The sequence below is a fragment of the Podarcis muralis genome, chromosome 14, assembly GCF_964188315.1.
Source record: "Podarcis muralis chromosome 14, rPodMur119.hap1.1, whole genome shotgun sequence".
Lineage (NCBI taxonomy): Eukaryota > Metazoa > Chordata > Lepidosauria > Squamata > Lacertidae > Podarcis > Podarcis muralis.
Window position 1 is genome coordinate 27,284,113 of NC_135668.1, and position 22,289 is coordinate 27,306,401.

Genomic DNA, 22,289 nt, shown 5'->3' on the forward strand with positions numbered 1-22,289 from the left:
GAGTGCGCATGCACAGAATTAATATTTTTTTGTTTTGAGAGAGGAGTGAAAGCTTAACCACTGGTCTTAGTTCTCCTTTCCTCCCAGGAGTGAGATCTGTTGGGTTGATGACTGCCAACAAAATACTTCTCACTTGCTTTTAAACATAACTGTTCTCAGTTCCAGAACACTAGCAAGAAGGGAGGCTCAAATCAGTTTTTCCCAGTTGACACAGTAAGGTTTTCATGAATGACAATAGCTTTAGCAACATTGCAAGGTTCACAAAGGATTGTGTTACAGAAGTACACAGCTGAGAGAAATTCAGTTTATTTTTTACAAGGTAGACCACCGTCATACGGTCAACAAATATTACAAATCTGTCTTGCTTTAAAAAAAGTATTGCCATTACAGTGTCTAGATTCCTTTTTAAAGGAATGCTATATATATATATATATGTATGTATATATATATAATATTTATATGTATATATATGTGTGTGTTTGTGTGTGGAACTGGATTTGCTTTTCACTGTCTCCTGCTGGATTTAGTATTATTCTTCTCCCTCCCCCTGACCCTCAATTTGGTTTAACCATCCAGTTTTTTAAAAGCCAGAGGACGTTCAGCTACCTGGTGCAGTCTCAACTGTGCAGCAACATGACGCATGTGGCTACTAGAGGGAGAGTTGTGTGATCTGAAAGCTTGCACCCTCTGATGGGGTAGCACTAGGTTGACTTCCCCCATCTATGCTTCCATTGTGCCCAAACCGTCGGTGGGGACAATTTCACCAGTCAACGTGCGTTGCTACAGTCCAGGATGCGGCGCAGAGGCAGGATGACGTCCCTCCAAATTTGTGCAGCGGTTTCCTTGCTCCATCTGGGTTAAATGTGTTAACTTCCGAGTGAGACGTGAACACAATTGGGAAGTTACCCTGTCTGAAAAAAAGCCTTCATGGAGGACTTTTCCCATCGCTTAACTCTGAGGTAAGACTTTTTTCTTTCTATACACGTAATTAAAATATATATCCCCACTGGCCCTACAAAATAAGGTTCTGCTACTTTTCGTCATCTGCATAAGGCTTTCCTGGAAAGTAAAATGGCTCATTTGCCTCCCCCACCCCACCCCCACCCCTCATGCACACATGCAGCATTCGGGTAAATAACTACATTTCCTCCTGTGCTGTGGATAAATCGTGTCATCCTTCCTGGGGAACATCCTTGCTCTGTTTCATAAGATACCCCCCTCCCTGCTTTAGGAGAGAGAGGCCTTCAGTACTTCATCGCTGCTTCTAGAGAGGGATTAAGCTGCCATTAGTTATCTCAACTTACCGGTGGATGTTGAACAGGTCGATGGGCTGAACAGGTGGGGAACCTTAGGCTAAATGTAGGCCTCTGCCTCTGGCCTTTAGCACCCTTCCCCAGGGCCCAGAACCCTCGGTGCCCCTGTTTTCCACCTAGATTATTATTGCTTGGCTAGGAGGTGTCCTTGAACTTGAGTAATGCCTCTTGCTTGTCCAGATGAATGACAGAGCAGAATCTAGCCAATGGCACAAAGGCAAAATTGACATTCATTGCTCCGCACACTTTTACATCTGGCCACGTCTGCCACTGCCCTGTGGCCCTCAGAAAACTTTTCAGCCTCAATAAGGTCCCCCACTCTTGGGCTAAAGTCTGGCACTGACTCAGCTGAGCTTTACACCCAGCAACAAGTCTACCCAAGTCTGCTACTTGGCTGAAACCAATCCTGTACCTCAGTGGTGTAGTGGTCTGAGGTCACAGAGGGTCAAAACCCCTTACTATTTCTGCAGCAGGGTCACTGTCTCCAGCATCCTTCGAGCCGCCCAATCAGCATGAAAGGGGACGTTTTTGGCCACTGTGTTCCAAAGATAAGCATTCAGGAACACTGAAAACAAAAGGTGCTTCAGTTTTAAGAGAACAGTGTGTTTGCTTAGGCTGCAGCTCTTCCTGGCAACTTTACCCCTTACGTGCAAATAACATCTACTCCATCCTCCTCAGATGCATTTGGGCCTGGCTTAGAAAGAGTCTGCCATTTCATTTTGCATGTAGAAGATCAGTACATCTGTGATCACCAATAGGAAGTTCATTCTTCAGGAGTAATGTCCTGCATTTTTGCACTAGGGACATAGGGGTTTGCCTTCTACTGAAGTCCCTGGTTTTGCAGGGTTTCAGAGAGGTATTTCCTAGTTGCTGGTGACTGAGATGCTGCTGCTTGAGCCTAGGATTTTGCAACCAAAGCAGATGCTCTGCCACTGAGTGGCAGCAATTTGCCCACTGTTTCCATGCCAGCACATACCTACAGCCACGGACAGGTAGCGTACAGTTTGCTCACACACTGAAGGCAACAAAGAGGGATCTCGTCGGCATTGCCCATCTCCAAAAATCAGAAGCAATTGTCTTCGTAAGGGGAGCCTGTTAGCTATTACAGGAAGACTTCCTAAATGAGTGTGGTGGGTCACTAACTGTCTTTCTACAAAACAAAAAAAAATCCTTCCAGTAGCACCTTAAAGACCAACTAAGTTAGTTCTTGGTATGAGCTTTCGTGTGCATGCACACTTCTTCAGATACCACTACAACAAGTCTTTCTACAACAAGAACTATTTGTTATCAGATTACCACTCCAGCTGGGGACTTGCTTGAAGCTCTCAGAATGTGGGTGTGCGAAGCTGCCATGTTCTGAGTCAGATGATTGGCCACCTAGTTCAGTATTGCCTACACATATTGGCAGCAAGTCTCCAGAGTTTCAGACACAGGACATTTCCAGCCATACCAGGAGATGCCAGGGACTGAACCCGGGACTTTCTGAAAGCGGAGCAAGTACTCTTACCACTGAGCTGCAGCCGTTCCACACTGTGTTCCTAGGAACAGTGTTATAAATAAATAGCACCCATGGCCATGTTTTATAATGTAACTGCGCACCTGGCACGCGCATGTTCCTTATTAAGCAGTGTTGGCTTACTGCACCACCCTCTTTGGGAAAATACAGCTAGCTGGAGTGTGGGAATTCTCGCAGACCCAAGTCTTCCTGGGCCTGTCGTTTTACTCAATCCTCTTCTAGAAACTCCTTTCGTTTCCCCCACATATCTGGTTCCTACTGAACTGTAATACTGTTAAATTGGTATTTCCTGGTGAAGCAGCCTCCTCTTTGCACGTGCCCTAAAAAATAAATAAATACATTGAGTCCCAACAATAGGTCATGCTCAAAACAATCTAGAGGGGAAAATGGATGTTTTGAACAGTGACAATTTCTGTGTCTGCTGCCATGGCATCTTATGCACAAAAGGAAACATCACAGCAAAATACTGTGTATAGAATGAGCAGTTGCCTGGTGGGGAGTGAGCCTGTAAAAAAAAATATATCTTCTGGAAATTGTATGTTGTTGATTTGACTGTATTAGGTGGCATGGCTTGAAGGGAGGGCGTAGATCAGTGTCTGCTTGGCATGCAGAAGGTCCCAGGTTCAATCCCTAGCAGCATCCCCAGGTAGGCTGGGAAAACCTTTTCCTGAAACCCTGGAGAGAGCTGCAGTCAGACACCATCAACTGTACCAAGCTAGATGTTCTGATACAATATAGAACAGTTTCCTATGTTTGCACCTATCCTGCCACCTCTGGCATTTCTTTATGTGGCTGAGTATCTCTCTGCCTCTGAACCTTGTTTAAGGTGGAATGCTGAAGTATGAGAACAGAAGCACCTCAAGGGAGTACCCTCGTTTCTTCTCTACTTGAAATTCACCTCTTCGGCACTCTCCACCGCTGCAAGCAAGAAGCATTTTTGAAGCAGTAGTGGAAGTGCATGAGCACCAGATAGTTTGGTTCTTCCACACACAGTTGTAGAATAGCAGGTGCACACTCAAAACGAACGCTGAGGAACTAAGCAGAGCTCAAGCACGTTGTCTAGCCAGGATGGCAGAAGCAACCTGAGCCCTGCTCCCTCCTGTGGTTCTTAAATGCACAGCTTATTTCTCCTCTACTGTCTTGTCTTTAAAAGTTCTTTTAAACCCCTCTTTTTCAGCAAGTGATAGTATAGTACATACAGCTCTAAGAACTTACAGCAAGGGATCTTTGTCTCTTTTCTCCCCTCCACCCCCACCCCTCCAATTTAAAAAGCAAAGTCAAGTCAGTAAGATACACTTTGTCCAACACTAGACTTGCATGAGAAACTGCTTCTGGGAGCCTTCCCCCCTCCCAGTTTGTACATAGAGCAGTTTTTCTTGGTTTCTCCTGTGATCGGTATAAAACTGTCTTGTAAAAAGAAAGTGTTTCATGCAGAAGGAAGTTGGCCCAATACAAGTCTCGTCTTCAGGTTCCTTGGGTTGTGTTGTTGTTTATCCAGCATGTAGCAGAACAAAACAGAAAGGATTGTCTTCTCTTCGGTCATTGCATCGGGGAACGAAGTTTATGAGTACAGCAGCAGCACGCACAGCCCTCTAAGACTGCTTGTCCCAAAGTGTCCCATGCGTTGGGCTGTGTCTTACAGGGAGAACGTCATAGTGACAGGGGATGTGACTGTTCCTGGGCATGTCGTATGGGTTTTGGATGTAGACAGCATTGCGGAGACGAGCCTCTTGGATGACGCTGATGGTGGGCTCTGCAAAGACAAACAGGGACCTGTTGAATAGCCTCCTCTAAGCAGCCACCTCTTCAGAAACAAAAGACTTGGGGAAAGATGCTAAAGACAAAAGATGTCTCTGCAAACACCGTCAGTATGATCCATTCCAAAGCTTGTTAGCTCTAAACAAGGAATTCTGGGATGCGTTGTTCTAGTAATGAGCCGAGGCTCCTTAGCTCTGCTACCAAGCTTTGGGGTAGCTAATGTGGTGCCTTGCAGATGTTATCGGACTCCAGGTCCCATCAGCCTCAGACAGTATGGCCTACAGACAAGAGGGATGGGAGTTGTAGTCCAACATCATCTGCAGGGCAACACATTGGCTACCTCTACCATGAGCTGCTTCAGACAATTATTCCCTTAGCAAAAGCTTCTTTCTACGTTAACTTTGGCAGTAAAAGCATATCCGTGTCTGTTCTCTTCCCCCATAGGTAGCTGGCATAGTGTTGCCTAGATGTTTAACTCATACCATCCCTGTGCATTAGCCATGCTTCCTAGGACTGCTCAGATGAAATCCACCACCATCCAGAGAGTACCACACAGACTCCCGTTGAACTTTTCCACCACAGAGATGGAAAAACACCATTATGAATGGTTTAAACATGTTTTATATATATCCTGCGGCATTTTTGTGTTTAAGAGATTTAGTGTCTACTGTCTATGACTTTATTTGGCGATAGTTACACACTATTGGGCTCATATGTTACTTTCTGAGGGCTCCCATACGTACTATATCACATTAAAAAAACTTATTTCTGACCTTTATTTTTTGTAGATCTTGTTTGCTACCCCTTTTTGACTGTTTACATTTCATTCTGTACCTCTGATTTACCCAGTACTGGAAGTGGATGTTTGTTATTTCTCTGATATTGTTGTTAATTGTTCTATTTGTTTTGCTTCTCCAATAAACCAGTAGGTGAAAGTGAGCATAAATATGCTTATATTTATTTAACTGCTCCAAAATCAGAGAATACCCAAGAGTGGCATACGAAAACAGAATATAAAAGCATAACACAGATCATTAGTATTAAAGCTTTGGATTGTAGCCAACTGAATTAGAATATATCCACTGAAATTAATGGACCTAGTTAGCAAGGTCCATTACTTTCAATGGGTCTCCTCAGATTAGGACAAATACTAAAATAAAATCCTGAAGCAAGAAAATTAATAATAATGTTAAAGAGAAAATAATATATCAAATGCATTATCTTAGAAGAAATTTATCACAGATATGTTAGAAATGCACACAAAAATGCTGGCAAAATTGAAGACTTTAAAAAGATTTCAAACTGATGTAGAAGTGTGGCAAAATGTACTTAAGTCTAGAAAAATAAAACCAAAATTTATTTATTTATTTCTATCTCTAAGAAAAACGTACACACAGCAAACGTGGTAATGGATGTAAAGCTCAGGTTACTCAGAACCACATTTTTTTCTCCCCCTCCCCTGTCTCTAAAAACCCAAATATACCATGTTTCTAGTGCCTCCAGCCAAAGTGTGTGAGCAAAAGCCACACACAAGCTGCTAGGTGATTACCAATATTTATGGAAGCTGGAGGAATTCTCTTTTAGTGAATTCTGGTGTACACTGACACAACCAATGTGTGAATTGGAACTTAACTATCCTTTGGCTTCCAGACTTTCCCAGAGTTTGCAATATAGTTCTCAGCTCAAAGTATGAAATGCATTAGGCTCAAATCTGTTTAAAAATGCATACACCGAGATGAAACATGCTCTTCCTATACCAATTCCCAGGTGAATCATTATTATTATTTAATTGCAGATTAATTTGGAATCAGGACCAAACAGACTTAGGAATGAACGCAGGTGAAAAGTGACACAGGCCAGAACCAGGTTGCTCCATCCACCCCTGCCAGCAGTCTAGGAAGAGAGGCCTCAGCAGCCCCACACCGGTCCCTCCCATGGCTAAGGAAGCCCCAAATAAATTATGCAGAACAGTGAAAACATTAGGAAAACACAGACATGTGCATAAAAACAAACTAAGCATACTGGCGCACAATTTGGCACGTCATGCAATTTGGATTGCTGGGATGTGGAACTTTAAATAATTATTCTTGGACAAAGAAGCCACATAGCCCTAGTTAATAGGGGCATAGTGTGGGTTACTGGTGCCCAGGGCTTGCTAAGTGTTGGCCCCCCTGGTGGACTGGGTAGCGCTCAGTCCCTTCACTGGCCAGCATCTAATCAAGGGAGCCTCTCCTTCCAAACCAGCCCCAACCTGGGAGCATGGATAAGGCAGCGAAACACAAAGACAGGAGCGCTGCTGTGTTGCTCTAGCAGTGCTTTCCTGCTTTCCTCCCTCCGTGGTGGGTGGCGGTGGCAGCAGCCTCCCACTCGCTCCCACTTGGCTGGTCCAGGGGCAGGGCAAAAGCGGGTGCCCCTTCGCCGGCCGTGTGGTGAAAGCGCCGCCGCCACCCCAGCCCCAAAGGTCCCAGCCTGGCACCGCTTAGCTCCCTGTAGCCCCAGCCTTGATGAAGGAGCTTGTCATGGGGGCGTCTCATTGCACCCCCTCAGATATTTGTGCCCAGGGCCACGGCCCGCTGCCCCCACGCTACGCCACTGCTAGTTAACCACACTTTGGGAAAGCCCTTTGCCAGTTTGCAAAGGAAACAGTAGTAACTTCGCACCAAGTCAATGGGCAATGAGCAGTCGGTGTATATTTTTTGGCCTGCCCATTTGCCAGGGGTCGTCGGTGTGGTTCCCCTGCTAGATGTTGCTGAGCTCCCATCGGCCTCCGCCAGCATGGCCAATGAATGGGCAGGGGGCCATGGGGAGTTATAACGCAGCAACACTTGGACTGCACCACTGTTGATGATCCAGCACCAGCTGGACCTCCCTGCTTGCAGCTGGATCACCGGAGATACTTACCAACATCGTATATGTTTTTATTAGCTGCTGACAAGGCTGGTGTGTCAGAATAGGATGCGTCCCGGTGAACGGGAGATTTCATTTCCACATAGCTGCTCTCGGAATGTTTGCATGCCATGATGGGGGGGTCTTTGATGGTGGCGTAGGGGTTTTCGCTGCTGTTGAGGGAACAGGTGCTGGAGCTGCAGGCAGATCCCTTCATATAGTCTGCAAGACAAGAGCCGGGCCGGCCTCTTAGCACACATGCGACCGGACCTCGCGGAGAAGGGGGAGGGGAGGAGGGGGTTTCTAGCCCTCAGAGCGCACAGCACAGGGACCCACCAGTTACGCCTCAGGGATCTCCGAACCACTGTCTCTCCAAACCATCTGCTCATCCAAACTCATTCGCAAGTCATTTCCTGAACATTCAGTAGGAAAGAAAACAGCCCTTCAGTGCCACGGACTCTGCGGTCAAAAGGGTCTCATTTTGCTACATTAAGAACATCAGTTTGTACACACCCACCCACCCCATGCCACCATTCCCCACATCCCTCAAAGCAGGGCTGGCCCTCTAGATGTTGTGGGGTACAGCTCCCATAAATCCCTGGCCATTGGGGATGCTGGCTGGGGCTGATGGGAACTGTAGTCCAATAATGCTTGGAGGGCCATGAACCAGCAACCCCTGCCTTAAAGGATAACACTGGTTAAGGTCCCCCTTTCCATACCAAGAGATCATGCACAAGTCCCACCCTCCTCCCTGGCAGAGAGAACCGTGCTAGCAAGCAAAGTCTTTTGGCATACTGGGTATAATACCTGTTTCAGGGGTGGCACCCGGAAATCCCCCACCACATTTAATGCAACATGGGTTTGTTTGTTTGTTTGTTTGTTTGTTTTAATTGCTTTATAGGGAGAAGTCCAGAATGGCATGATTAGATTTTCATGTAAAAATAGGTTTAGAAGGAAGATTGCTTGCTAGCAGATAAATTCTGTGATCTCTACGGGAAGGTAAAATGCAGTTTTCACATTGCTCCCTCTTCTCTCCCCCTCCCTCCTCTGCCTTTTTTCCAGACAAACAGCATTTCTTCCCAAAAATGTGAAATAAAACCATTGATATCTCTGCCTCTCCCTCCCCTCATTGACTTCCCGACTGGGAATGTTGGAAGCTCTGTGGGGCAGGGACCTGACATTTCTGTTTTGCTTGTGCAGTCCTGCAAATCACCACTGACATTATACACAGCAACATCATTTATAAGGCTGACACCACCATCTCATCGTAATACAGGAAACATTTATCTCAGGTGCGAAGGAGAATGCCAGCTCTGCGATCTTGCAAACAGCCTCAGACCACCAGGTAAAAAAAAAAAAAAAAAAGCTTGGTTGTTGGTTGGCTCTATGGTGGATACAAAGAGGGAATCGGATGATGGCCACTTACCTGTCACTTTAAGGATATTAGCTGGGGTTCCCTCCCCACCTCTCAGATTTCTTAAGGAGGATCCAGAGGAATTATGTCATGTGACCCAAAGTCCACCCCACCCTGGAAGGCTCTAACTCTGCCTCTGTGGTCAGAGGCAGTGATGCTACTGAGTATAAGCTGTTAGAAGCCACAGGAGAAGGGGAGAAGGCACTTGTGCTCAGGTTCTGCTTGTGGGTTTCCCATTGAGGCATCTCGCTCTGAGAGCAGGGCTACCCTTACGTTCTTGTGATCTCTGGGTTTTCTTGCTGAAAATACAGGCATTCCACTGCCATACGTGCTGCCATCTTGATACCTCTCTCTCTCTCTCTCTCTCTCTCTCTCTCTCTCTCTCTGCTTCTGATGCTATCTGCATTTCTTAACCATCTGCATGCATTTAACACCAGAAGTTATTTTGACCTGGGAGAAATGACCGTCTGAAGGTCACTCAGCAAGCTTTGTGGACGAGTGGGGATTTGAACCTGGCTCTTCCCAATCCTAGTTAGCTGCTGCACCCATCCCGTAACACACACAGCCTTCCCCAACCTGCCACACTCCAGATGTTTTGGGCTACAATTCCCATCAGCCCCAGCTGTGGTTCATAACATCTGGAGGAAACCAGGCTGGGGATGGTGGCACTAGGCTGACACAACTCGCCTCGCTCTGAAGCAGGAATGGGCCGTGAAGGTGGGGAAAGGCATGACATTGGCACCCATCTCCCTGCTTCCAGCTAAGATCAGCTTCAAGGTGTGAAGGAGGGCGAGAGACAATTCACCAGGGAACTGGTTTGGAGAGTGAGCGAGGATTAAAAATCTCTCATGATGGAAAGTACCTGAGTTTTTACAAGGTTGGTGAACTAGCTCTATATTGTATGCTTATGTTCTCTTTTGGGAACAGCCTGTTTTGTGTTTTTTTTAATGACTGTTACATTTATATCCCACCTTTCCTGCAAGGAGCTCAAGTTGGCATGTTCTTTGCTCAGAAAAACCCTGAGAGGCAGCGGAGGGCCCAACAGCCCCAGTGAGCTTTATAACTAAGTAGGGATTGGGGGGAAATGTCCTAGTCCAACTGCTACACAACACTGGCTGCCATTTTGGCCTGGCTGTGCTTGCCATGGCCTTTGGAAATTACAAAATGCCTCCAGAGTCTCTTTCTGACTCCACTATTCACTGCTTGCTGAGTGATGAATGTTTGCATTTCCTTCCTCACACAGGAATTCACAGGTGAGGTCACATATTTGCATACAGAGTCATAACTTCTATTTGCATTTGCCCTTCTGAGAGCGGGAGCCTCTCGTCCTGATTGGTTAAAGTGCATCTGGCTTCTTCTCTATGCATCTTTCAGCGAATGCTGAAGATGCACTTCCACCCTAGCCTTTGACACCTGAGAGGTGCATTTTCAGTGCTCATCTTGTGACTGCAATCTATTTAAACTCTTTTTAGTTCTGAATTTTAAATTGTTGTAACCTGCCCTGGGACCCGGCTGGTGAAGGGCTGGTCATAATAACAACAAAAATACTCTGTCTTACCAATAACTAACGGATACACATTTTTTAGAATGTTCCTAACTACCTTAAGACACTTTAAAACTGATTGCTACTGGATTTAATTTTTGCCAGTGCTTTATCATTGCTGTGTCTGCTGCCCTCGGCAACTTCAGGAGGAAGGGCATGATGTAAACTGAATATATTATTTCTTTCTTATTTATTGATAAGAGAGGCCCATTTATTTCTTACAGTTAACAGAGCCTCACAGTGCAAAGCTTCCACTTTACTACTGAATTCAATTCTGGGCTGTTTGGGCCAAAAAAAAAAGGGGGGGTGCCCTGTGAAATGTAGTGACACCTCCCCAACCACTGTCTTATTTTGCCCTGAAATATCTATACATAGAAATTATTGTGTGCAAATTTCATGCAAATTGTACCACGGGCTTTTGCAAGCATATGAATCGTAGAATTGTAGAGATGGAAGGGACCCTAAGGCTCACTGAGTCAAACCCCCTGCAATGTAGGATGCTTTTGCCCAAGGTGTGGCTTGGACCCATGACTGACTGAGCTTTCTTTCTTACTTACTTACAATTATTCAAACCCCCTTTCCCTATTCAAAGTGTTGGTGCTGACCTTTAAAGCCCTAAACGGCCTCAGTCCAGTATACCTGAAGGAGCGTCTCCACCCCCAACGTTCTGCCCGGACACTGAGGTCCAGTGCTGAGGGTCTTCTGGCGGTTCCCTCACTGCAAGAAGCGAAGTTACAGGGAACCAGGCAGAGGGCCTTCTCTGTAGTGGCACCCACCCTGTGGAACGTCCTCCCACCAGATATCAAAGAACTACCAGATTTTTAGAAGACATCTGAAGGCAGCCCTCTTTAGGGAAGCTTTTAATGTTTAACAGACTACAGTGGTACCTCGGGTTACATACGCTTCAGGTTACATACACGTCAGGTTACAGACTTCGCTAACCCAGAAATATTACCTCAGGTTAAGAACTTTGCTTCAGGATGAGAACAGAAATCGTGCTCCGGTGGTGCAGCAGCAGCAGAAGGCCCCATTAGCTAAAGGGGTGCTTCAGGTTAAGAACAGTTTCAGGTTAAGTACGGACCTCTGGAACGAATTAAGTACTTAACCTGAGGTACCACTGTACTGTATTTTAATACTTTGTTGGAAGCTGCCCAGAGTGGCTGGGGAAACCCAGCCAGATGGGCGGGGTATAAATAATAAATTCTATTCTATTCTATTCTATTCTATTCTATTCTATTCTATTCTATTCTATTCTATTCTATTCTATTCTATTCTATTCTGTAACCCCCTCTGAGAACATAAGAGGTGCTTGCTGGATCAGGCCCATGGCCCACCCAGTCCAGCATCCTGTTCTCACAGTGGCCAACCAGATGCCCCAGTGGCAAGTCCGCAAGCAGGACTGGAGAGCAAAGGCACTCTCTCCTCAGTTGCACTCCAGCAACTGATATTACTGTGCCTGGAGTTAACCAACACTCCTTCTCCCACTTCTCCTTGACTATCGCTGTGGCACGGCTTCAATTGTCCATAAACAAGGGGGCTCTTGTACGTGGGTTTTAAATGAGAAAAAGGACACACACGGGGAAATCAGATTTTCCAGGTCCCGTTGCAGTTTTGGCTCCAAACTTCACAATCCCACCTCAAAAGTTCTTTCCCTTTTCTTTTTTTTTGGGGGGGGGGGAGGGGAGTTAGACACACTTCAGATTACTATAATGCATTATACATGGGGCTGCCTTTGAAGATAATTCAGACGCTGCACCTAGTGGAGAATTCAGCAGCCAAATTATGGACTGAGACCAAAAGACCTGAGCTTATTAGCCCAATTGCGGCCTGACTGCATTGGCTACGGATTAGTTTCTGGGGTCACGTCAAAGCTCCAGTTTGGGCCCATGAAAGCTTAAATTATTCAGGACCACAACGCTGTATTTGCCTCAAACCGTCTTTGCCTCAATATGGATCAGCCCAACCCTGTGGTCTCCTTCAGAGGTTTCATCCAAGGGACGTGGGGGGGGGGGGGCGACGTGCGAACGGGCCTTTTCAGTGGTGTCCTCACCCCCACAAAGTTTGTGGGATGCTTTACCATGGAAACACATCTATTTCCATCATTATCAGTTTTGGTGCTAAATTAAGACCTTAATTTACTCAGATCTGGAGGTGGGTCCGGATGTGACCCACCCTTCAAGACTGGCCCCCACCTGTCCATCACCTGCTAGCATACAATCAGACTTCATAGTCCCCCCACAACTATATGGTTGTTTTCCTAATGCAGAAATTTTAACCACAGCCACTCCTGCTCCTCCCCATCAGCTTTCTCTTGAGCCAGATTAAGAGGCATGTAAACCAGCAAGCAGGTTGCAATGGTTTAAGTGTTGCAAGATTCAGGACAAAGTGGGGAGGGGAAATCGCTGAACTATGGAATGCGATGGCCACCAACTTGTAAAGCTTTAGGAGGAGGATTGGACAAGTTCACAAAGGATGGCGACTAGCCAGAATGCTTCTGAATACCAGTTGCTGGAAGCCACAGGAGATTAGGGCTCTTGTCTTCATGTTCTGCTCCTTAGTTTCCTACAGGCATCCGGTGGGGCACTGTGAGAAGAGGATGGTGGATCAGAATGGCCTGATCCATCAGGGCTCTTCTTCTTATGCTCTTTTGTTGAGAGGAGGAACAGGTCCAGGGGAACCTTGTCACTGGGCTGAGGGGCCTTGCTAATATGACCAACCATGGACTCAGCTACACTAGTAAAGAAACAGCGATTTGAAGGTGCTATAAACATGTAACACCAGATGGCGTTAGAGAGCAGAAAATGTTTATATGCCTTTTCCCAAAGGTTTTATTTTATTTTGTTATAATGATCTAATTCCTGACATAAATTTAGTGGTCTCCCCCCCCCCCGCCCCCGTTTTGTGTAGATTCAGGCCATGACTATTTCTGGCGCTGGTCCTGATTTTGGTGCTTGGGTCTGAAAGCGTAAGATACAGGGACCTTGTTTATTTTCAGCGTAAATCTGCCACACTATAACCAGAGATTGTCTGGGCAGCTTGCAGAGAGAAATTAAAAATATTTCAAGATGGGGATTTTGCTTCTGCTAGTTGGAGCCTGGCTAGTGCCTGGAGCCCAGTTCTGAGTCGCCTTGAACACCATGATGGAATATGAGATATAAATGCAGCAAGTAACTAAGCAGCAAAGAAAAGAAAACATTTCTTAAGAGAAGGAAAACCCTCTTCATGCCACCATTTTTGATCCCTGCTCTTTAGCCCTTAAATCCACAAAAGTTCAGTGCAATGCTCTTATAATCTAGTCTTTCTAAGGCTCAGGGAAAACATTTATTTCTCGAGCAGATATTTTAACAGCAATTCTCCAAGTAAGCCAACATTCTTTCCATTTTCAGGGTAGGGCAGGGATGGGGAACCTCAGGCCTAGGGGCCAAATATGGCCTCCCAGGCCTCTCTATCTGGCCCTTGGAGCTCTCCCCAAGACACACACTCCTCGAGTGCTTTGGAGCGTGTCCTTGAAACCAGATGCTTTCCAGAGGACGAGTGTGTTAAGCATATGCAGATACTATCCTACTGTACAAAGGCAACATTTACATTCGTTCTTCTGCCCAGCTATGCTTCTGGCTCCGCCCACCACTGGCATGTGTCCCCCGGAATGTTGCTCAGAAGGAATGCGGCCCTCAGGCTGAAGAAGGCCCGCCACCCTTGGGAGTAGGGAAACTGAGGCGCAGGGGACGAGTTGCCTCAAAACCACATGGCAAGTCCACATCAGAGGTGGGCTGTGGACCCACATTTACCAAGTGCTCCTTCCATTGGCTTTCCTAAACAGAGAGCTCAGTTCTAATTCGTTTGCCAATGGAGGAGGAAGGCAATAATAGCAGGAATGCGGGGCAGAGATCAACAGGCACGGCAAAGCTCCAAGTCAAAGCTGGGCTGTCGCCAGAGGTCTCAAAAAACGTGCCGGCTTGCCTCCCTGCTTGCAACCACTTTGCAGATGTTTGGGGCTGGTCTCCTGCCTTACCCAAACTGGCCACTATGGGGTCACTTGCCAGCATCAGATACTATACCTTTGAAGCCTTTTTCCATAATGTATGTGTTCTGACGTCTATTCATCCCATAAGCACCTGCACAAAAATAATATACAATGGAAAATGCATAAATAACTTTATGCAAACTGGACTTGTGCAGCAGAAAGATGTCTCTCCTTTGGCTCACTGTGATGCAGAGTCAGAGAAAAGTGAGTGCTTGACCATGGTGGGGGGGGGGGGAGCCCAATGCTCTCTGCTGGCTGACACAAGGGATTTTTTTTTTTTTGAGGGGGGGATAAGCGAGGGAGGGAGAAGTGTGTTGAATCATCTTGCAAAGAGCAAGTGGCATGTAGATGGGAGGATGTCTGGATCTCTCTCCAGAAGTCGCTTTAGCAGAGAAACTAGTTTCTCTTCGCATTTTAAGGCAGATCTACCTAATTTTCACTTTCTGAAACAATGCGTGGACTGGCCCACAACCACCCTTCAAAATGTTGCAGTTCACTCATTTTTGTGTGCGCAAAAATGCATCCCCCCCAAAGCAATTTCCCCTAATACATGCATGCATATGCACACATTATCCTAGCATGTGCATTTACGTACACATGACTTGGCTGCAGAACTGCAGATTTCGAAGGGTGGGTGAATGACAGTTTCCCATCTTGCTTCCCAAAGTGCAAATCAGATAAGTTTTATATGTGAAGTGAGTAGAATTCCTCCCCCCATCCCACGTCTCAGGCCACTTGGGGAGGAGGATTTTCATCTGGCATGCCACTAACTCCCACTACTGAAAGCAGACCCAGTTTGAGACAATATGCAAGGACGTAATCCAATTTGGGTGCATTTTGAAAAAAGGCAAGTTTCTAGGCCTCATGGTGACCCAAGGCATTCTTGAGAACACTTGACCCCTCTGGTGAAATTTCAGAAACCGGGGGAGAAGAAGCAGTACTAAAAGAGCTTTAAATGTGTCTCTGGTATGAGCATCTTCCCCACTGGAGAGGCTGCAAAAGATTTATTTTGTATGAGACAGGAAGTACAGAGGTTTGTTCTTCCTGCTGTCACTACACCTGTGCGGAGCGGTCAAAGCCATTCTAGAGAGATGTGCAGTGGTCAAGAAGGGTGGCGTTAGTGCGCTGCAGAGCTATGGATCCCTCCCTTACTGGTATCATTAAATGGATAAACTTTTTTTTTTTTTTTAAGTATATGCAAAAAATTGCCTGGCATGTAAAATTTGTTCAGGCTACTCTTTGTGGTGCAAACATTCATATGAAAAATCTAGTCCATTAAATTCTTCCAAGCAAAGGGGGAAATGGAGGGTGTTCACATTCAATGGCAAAACTTCTTCTGATTTCAAAGGAGCTGGGCTGCCTCTACCCCATAATCCCGCTACCTCTGCACCTGTTTGCAGATGGAGATAGCATGGATGGGTTTCTATTTTCAATGCACTCTCTTACAGCTGGAAATCCTTGGCAAGGAAATCTCCTCATCAGGAGGAAAGTGGGAAAATCTCCGGCTGGGGACTCAGCTAAATTAGGGAGCGATCTAACACAATGGAGGTATAAATATGCATCTGCAGCACTTACTTTGAAGCCCTCTGTCGCTGGTGGATTTGAAGGTTAGCCCCTTCAAAATGAGATGCCTTATTATATGATGCGACGTGGGGGCATTTTGCAAGCCACTTAAAATTTGCACAGATTCAACGAGGCGGATGGGAAATCCCCCCCCCCCCCCCGGGCCTGGCTTTGAGGACACCCGTCTGCAGCTGACATTCAAATGTTTCCCTTGCAAAATCTGAGGTGGTAACAACAAAAAAGGATTTTTACTCTACTCCACTCTCCTCTCCCACTTTCTCCCCCTTTTCCTCCTGAGTCAACACTCCATGACTATTAAATGTGCCCAGCCCTCAGAGGACCATTAAAATAATAATATAATAAAATCTCAATTGGGGGATGATTTTAAAAAAATTACATCTGCAAAACTTAGGGCAGGCATAGGCAAACTCGGCCCTCCAGATGTTTTGGGACTACAACTCCCATCATCCCTAGCTAACAGGACCAGTGGTCAGGGATGATGGGAGTTGTAGTCCCAAAACATCTGGAGGGCCGAGTTTGCCTATGCCTGACTTAGGGTTTTCCTGAGCTTGCTGATGCCTACACCTTTCCCCCAGTGGCTCCACTTTGGCTCCCAACAATTCTGTTGGTGCTCAGCACCCACATTTGCTATTAAGGGGACTGGCCACACACAGGTGTGCTGGTTTTGTAGTAATCCCAGTGCTCTATGACTGGTGAACATGCACCATGCTCAACCCCAATGGCATGGAATAGGCTCACTTGCAGAGGCCTGAGAGAGATGGTGCTTGTGGAGTAGGATAAGGCTTGTTCAGGGTTTCCTCCTGGCCCCTCTTCTCACACAAAGACCACTATCAACAAAGGCTGCCCCACCAACCTCAGTCTGCCCTCAGCCACTTGCCTGCCTTCTTCCTTAACAACCATCCCAGGGGATGGCTCTGGCTGTCAGCTTGCTTGTCCTTAGTCTCAGTTTTGCCCCCATAGAAGTCAATGAGGGGGGAAGCAGGATGGGGACAAAACTAGAATAAGTTGGTTCCACCACTCCTTGACTCTGGTCCCACCTACAGTTGGCCTCCCTGCCTTCCCTCTCTACCAGTCCCAATGGGCACAAGCCACCACTGCCCAGTATTTTTATGAAGCAATAGAAGCTGGTGTAACCATATGCAAGACTCGTGTTGATGGATGATAGAATGGTAGAGTTGGAAGGGTCTACAAGGGTTGTCTAGTCCAAGCCCCTGCCATGCAGGAATCACAGCTAAAGAATCCCAGACAGATGGCCTGTTTAAAAACTTCCAATGAAGAAGAGTTCATCTTCTGTGGTGGTCCATCCCATTGAGGAACAGCTCTTACCATCATAACTTTCTTCCTAACCTTTGGTCAGAATCTCTGTTCTTTAAATCCACTGGTTTGGCGCCTACCCTTGAGAATGGCAGAAATCATCTTTTGTGTGACATCCCTTAAGATATCTGAAGATGGCTATCATACTGCCTCTCAGCCTTCTCTTCTCCAGGCTAAACATACCCAACTCCCTCAACCATTCCTCATAAGGCTTGGTTTCCAGACCCTTTATCATCTGCTTGGCACAGCTTGCCAGGAGGTCCAGTTCAGTTTTGCATTGATTTGTATGCCCATGCTGCTGTGGTTTGGGCTGCATTCATTCCCTAGAGCAGCCACCTTGAAGGCGCCAGTCTTTCAGCTAAGGCCTGCATCAAAGCCAGTGCTTTTTTTGTGTGTGGAAAATGATATGCTGGTATTCATATATGAACACTGGCCTGTGAGCGCTCCAATTGGAGAACCGTCGTTACCAAAGGTGTCATGGACTTTGAAGAAGCACGGACTCAAGACAAAAGGGAGAAACGAACTAAAGGGAAGGCACATTTGACAAGCCCTCACCGTGATCAACTCCAGCCTGGAAACCTGTGGACAGATGTGTGGATCCAGAATTGGACCTCCACAGTCACTTACGGACTCACTGTTAAGACAGTTTTCATGGAAGACAATCTTACTCAGCTACGAGTGATCGCCAAAGAAGAAAGGCAATAGGGCTACAATGGGCAGCCAAAACGAAAAGTATCCAGACTCTCTACAGTGTCACACACACACACACACACACTGATCAAGCCATCAAACAAAGATATTGGGAAATCACTAACTGGACAAGCCTGTAGTGCAGGCTTCCAGTTGTTGGATTCCAACGCCCTTCAACCCCAGACACTATGGCCAGGAATGATGGGAACTGAGGAATGACAAGATCTGGAATCTAACAACATTTGGAGGGTCACAAGTTCTGCACTCCTGTTATAGTCTCTGAATTGAAAAAAGTGGTATTCTAGAAAACGCAGCAAAGTGCTAGGTCCTTGCAACCAACTAACTTTGCTAGAACTCTCTGTGGGAGGGAGAAATACAGACACCCGGATTCTCCCTGTTTCTTTGCTGTTTGCAAACCTGTGCCAGCGCTATATCCACCCCAAAGCAATTATAGATGGACAATCTAGCTGAATGGGCCATTAAAATGGAAAGAAAAAAAGAAAAGTGCATTGTGATGAGCGAGAACTTAAACCCAAGCTCACAACAAAGGCCTTAAATCTGGAGGACGGATTTAGTTTAGAGGTAACAAACTGTTGGCCTGATCTGGCCTGCTAAATCTTTTCTAATGATCAACCATCCCACAATGAAATTTATCAGTGGTGGCATTTGTCACTCTGTGTATTTATGTGGATGAGGGAGTGTCATTCTGAACTTTCAGCGCCCAGGAAACAACAGGTGGTCTCCGTCTGGTCCTAATGTTTCCTGAATGCTCAGCGATCATGGCCAGTATGAACTTCTCAGTATGAACTGCATCAGGGCGGGAGAATTTAGAGGAAAACCAGGCAGAAAGTTACTCTTGAAACTGTTAATGCTGGTGTTGGCTCCACTTCTCCCATTTCCATCTGGCTGTGGAAGAGGACATGGTAGCCAAGCCCATTCCATCAGGTTATCTGGGACCAGCTGCCATTTGATCCTTTTCTCCCAGAACCATCTCCTTCTCACTGGCCATTCAAGCTAGTTGATCAATTACACAACTTAAAGAATTGGCATCTGAATTTGCTTGATTTTCCTCTTCCTTTCTCACTCTTTTTTCCCTTTTGTATCATGTCTAGTAGACTGTGAGCTTGCACAGCGCTGAATAAATCTCTACACAGTGCTTAGTAAATTTTAGGTGCCTTGTGAGTGCATAAATAATGAACAGAAATAAAAAAAGTATCTAATAAAACAATTAAAAATTAATACTACAATTATTTTATTTCACAAAATGTATATACTGTTTCATGGTCATGAAACCTGAAAATGATTCAATAAGAATGTCAATTAATAATGATTTTATGTAAATAAAGCCAGGAATCAGGAACAGAAAATATATAAATATAAATGCAGCCTGACAATATCAGTTTGATACACTGCTTATGCCTTGCTAGACAACTTGGGAAATGTTTATATATAGAGAGAGAGAAGAAGAAGAAGAAGAAGAAGAAGAAGAAGAAGGAGTATTTCTGTGGTTAGATTGGAATCAATGTGCTTTTTCTTCCTTTGATGTTCTAATATTGCATTGCATTGCACTGCACTGCACTGCACTGCACTGCACTGCACTGCACTGCACGTGTTCTACCACTAGATGCCACTACAGTGCTGTTGGCTATCTCTGTATGAGATTTTCACCATCAGACTCCATATAACAAGCAGTGCTATAGTGCCACCTCTATGACAGAAAGCAGCACTGAAACAAAGGGCTTGCCTACACTTCCTCTTGTCTCATGCCTAGAAAGCATGGGGCCAAGTAGTTTCCCCCTTTGCCCTGCTCCTTTCCCAGGGAAAAGTCACTCTAGCTTTAAATTGGAACAAACAGCAATCCACGAACCGTCCTAATTCCATTTGCTCCAACTGAGCACTGAAGAGTGGTTTTCCCCAGGGGAAAGCAGCAAGACATGAAGAAGTGTGGAGAAGCCCAAAGTCCTCATAGAATTAAGCCATCCACTAAATAAAGAGAACTGACCAAACAGGCACTCTCCTGAACCTGGTCAAAACTCTCTTTGCCTGTGAAATTCAGCATTATACAAAACAAAAGACTTGGACTTTCAACAGACTTCTTTGTGGTAGAGCAAAACCCACCTGGGTAGGTTTTTAGAAAACCTACAACGGACTGTTTAAAGGAAGCAAGGGTCTTTTGATTGCATAAACTCATATTTTAAGTGGACCTGGGTCTTCAAATGACTTAATGGATGAAAATTACTGACCTAGATCACTCAGATAGCCGTAAGCTCTCCAGTCTGCAGTGCGTCTGTCAAGGATTTTATTACTGAGCTGTTCAAAGAGTCACGACAGCAAGGAGTTAATGCAGAAGCAATTAAAGAGCCCCACCAACAAAGCCAAGGGGGGTTGAAAAATGAAATTGAAATAGGCAGGTGGGGAAGTGAAGCTGAGAGTCTTTCCTTGGAACAAGCTAGTTAGATTCACTGGGAACTTTGGAAACTGGCAGGACAGAGAAGATGCGATGAGAAGGAGATGAGCTTGGCTACACCAGAGCATGCTGAGAAGGACAGGGGGGCCACAACTGCTATCCCCCCCCCCAAGAGAATATTCAGGTGCTTGTGCAAATGACTTACAAATTAAGACACAACCCAGAGAAAACAGTGAAGGGGGAAGGGGCTTATATATATATAAAAACTACCACCACCACCACAAAATGATACTAGCATGCAGTCACAAAACTAGTCGGAAAAGAAGGAGGTTCACTTAATCAACACAATGGAGAGGAATTCTTCCAATTCAAGGAAAAAATCAGCAACCTTGGAGGAGATCGCTATGCTCAAAACAGATCCACTAGCAAAATCCAAACAGTTTCAGGAGGTAGTGGCAGAAACAATTCAGTCTGTTGCAATAGGGATTCGCTCAGCATCTCAAGTAGGGATGGGAAATCTGTCAATTTTGGTTACCCTCAATACCTCATTTTTCTCGTCTTCGGTTCAGCATATTTTATTATCAGTTTGCAATTTTAACAAAAAAAGTCCTTGCAAAAATTCAAAAGCATTATAGTGTGACTTTCTCTCCCCCCCCCATTATTTGTATGCAAATTTCCTCATCAATATACACCTTTTTTTGCAAGTGTCTCCTCTTAATATAATGCATTTCTGTATTTTTAAAATTTTATTTACTAATACATGCCTTCTTATTAATAAGTTCCGCTAATATGTGCACTTCTATACATTTTGTGGGCTGCATCACAAAAAATGGAGAGCAACAAATTTTGGAGGACAGCTGTGTTTGTTTGCATATTGTTCCCAGTCTCATGATAAGGAGGGGGGAAAGTCTCTCCATTGTGAGTGGCATCTGATAGACACATCACTCACAATGTACCTGGCAAATTTCCCCATAGGAGCTATGGCAAGCTGTTCTGAGCTCCTCTTCCCACCATCATTTGGGGATGAATGGAGGCTAAGGTGCTGCTGGGTGAGAACAGGGAACTGAACTTACAAAGAACCTGGTTGTGGGTGGTCAAAGTATATTGGGTGGGAGTTCAATGAAGAAGTGCTCTAGCATGTGACTTTCCAGCCAGCCAATCCTAGGTTAGAAGCATTGTTCCTATGTATAGGATGCTGCCTTATAGCAAATCAGACCATTGCTCCATCTAGCTCAGTATTGTCTATGCAGTAACTGTAAGTGGCTGTCTTCATTAGGGGGACATTCCCTGTCCTACCTGGAGATTCTGGGGGTTGAATCTGGGACCTGCATGCAAAGCAGATGCTCTGCTGCTGAGCTATGGTCCTTCCCTTAAGACACAGGGAAATAGGAAGCTGCCTTATACTAAGCCAGGCCATTGGTCCGTCTAGCTCAATATTGTCTACACTGACTGGCAGCAGTTCTCCAGGATTTTGTACAGGGGATATTCTCAGCCCTACCTGGAGATGCTGGGAGGTTAAACCTGAAACCTTCTGCATGCCAAACAGATACTCCGCCACTGAGCTACAGCCAGTCCCTTAGCCAGTCCTGCAACAGGGCACTGCACCCCTGTCAGAGGACACAATCCTTGACAGAGACAATAAGCTAACTAAGCAATTAGAAGGGAGCAAGAATGGGTCCACCTGTGATCAGGAAGAACCCAAATCTTTTATAAAGAGTGAGCATCTCAATCCGTTGCAGCAGATCGGACATCTTAAAAGCTAATGAGTTTTGTTGCCATGAGAGCTCTCTTAGAGTCTTAGTCTGCTTCGTTAGATGCACAACAGAGGAGTTACTTTTGA

General features: G+C 45.6%; 1 protein-coding gene across 7 annotated transcripts in view; it reads right to left on the bottom strand.

Moving 5' to 3' along the window:
* Positions 1-290: 290 nt before the first annotated feature.
* MEGF11 (multiple EGF like domains 11) overlaps positions 291-22,289 on the bottom strand; it is a 339,710-nt gene continuing 317,711 nt past the window's right edge. For 3 of the 7 annotated variants that reach the window (XM_028705582.2, XM_028705585.2, XM_028705583.2), the window contains 3 exons: positions 14,489-14,545; positions 7,489-7,695; positions 291-4,582 (listed from right to left, as the gene is read on the bottom strand). In XM_028705582.2, the coding sequence (XP_028561415.2) occupies positions 4,422-4,582; positions 7,489-7,695; positions 14,489-14,545 (425 nt within the window). In that variant the 3' untranslated portion in view covers positions 291-4,421. Of the gene's footprint in view, positions 4,583-7,488; positions 7,696-7,809; positions 7,887-14,488; positions 14,546-22,289 lie in introns of those variants that run through there. The other 4 variants (XM_028705584.2, XM_028705586.2, XM_028705588.2 and 1 more) reach the window with 3 other exon arrangements.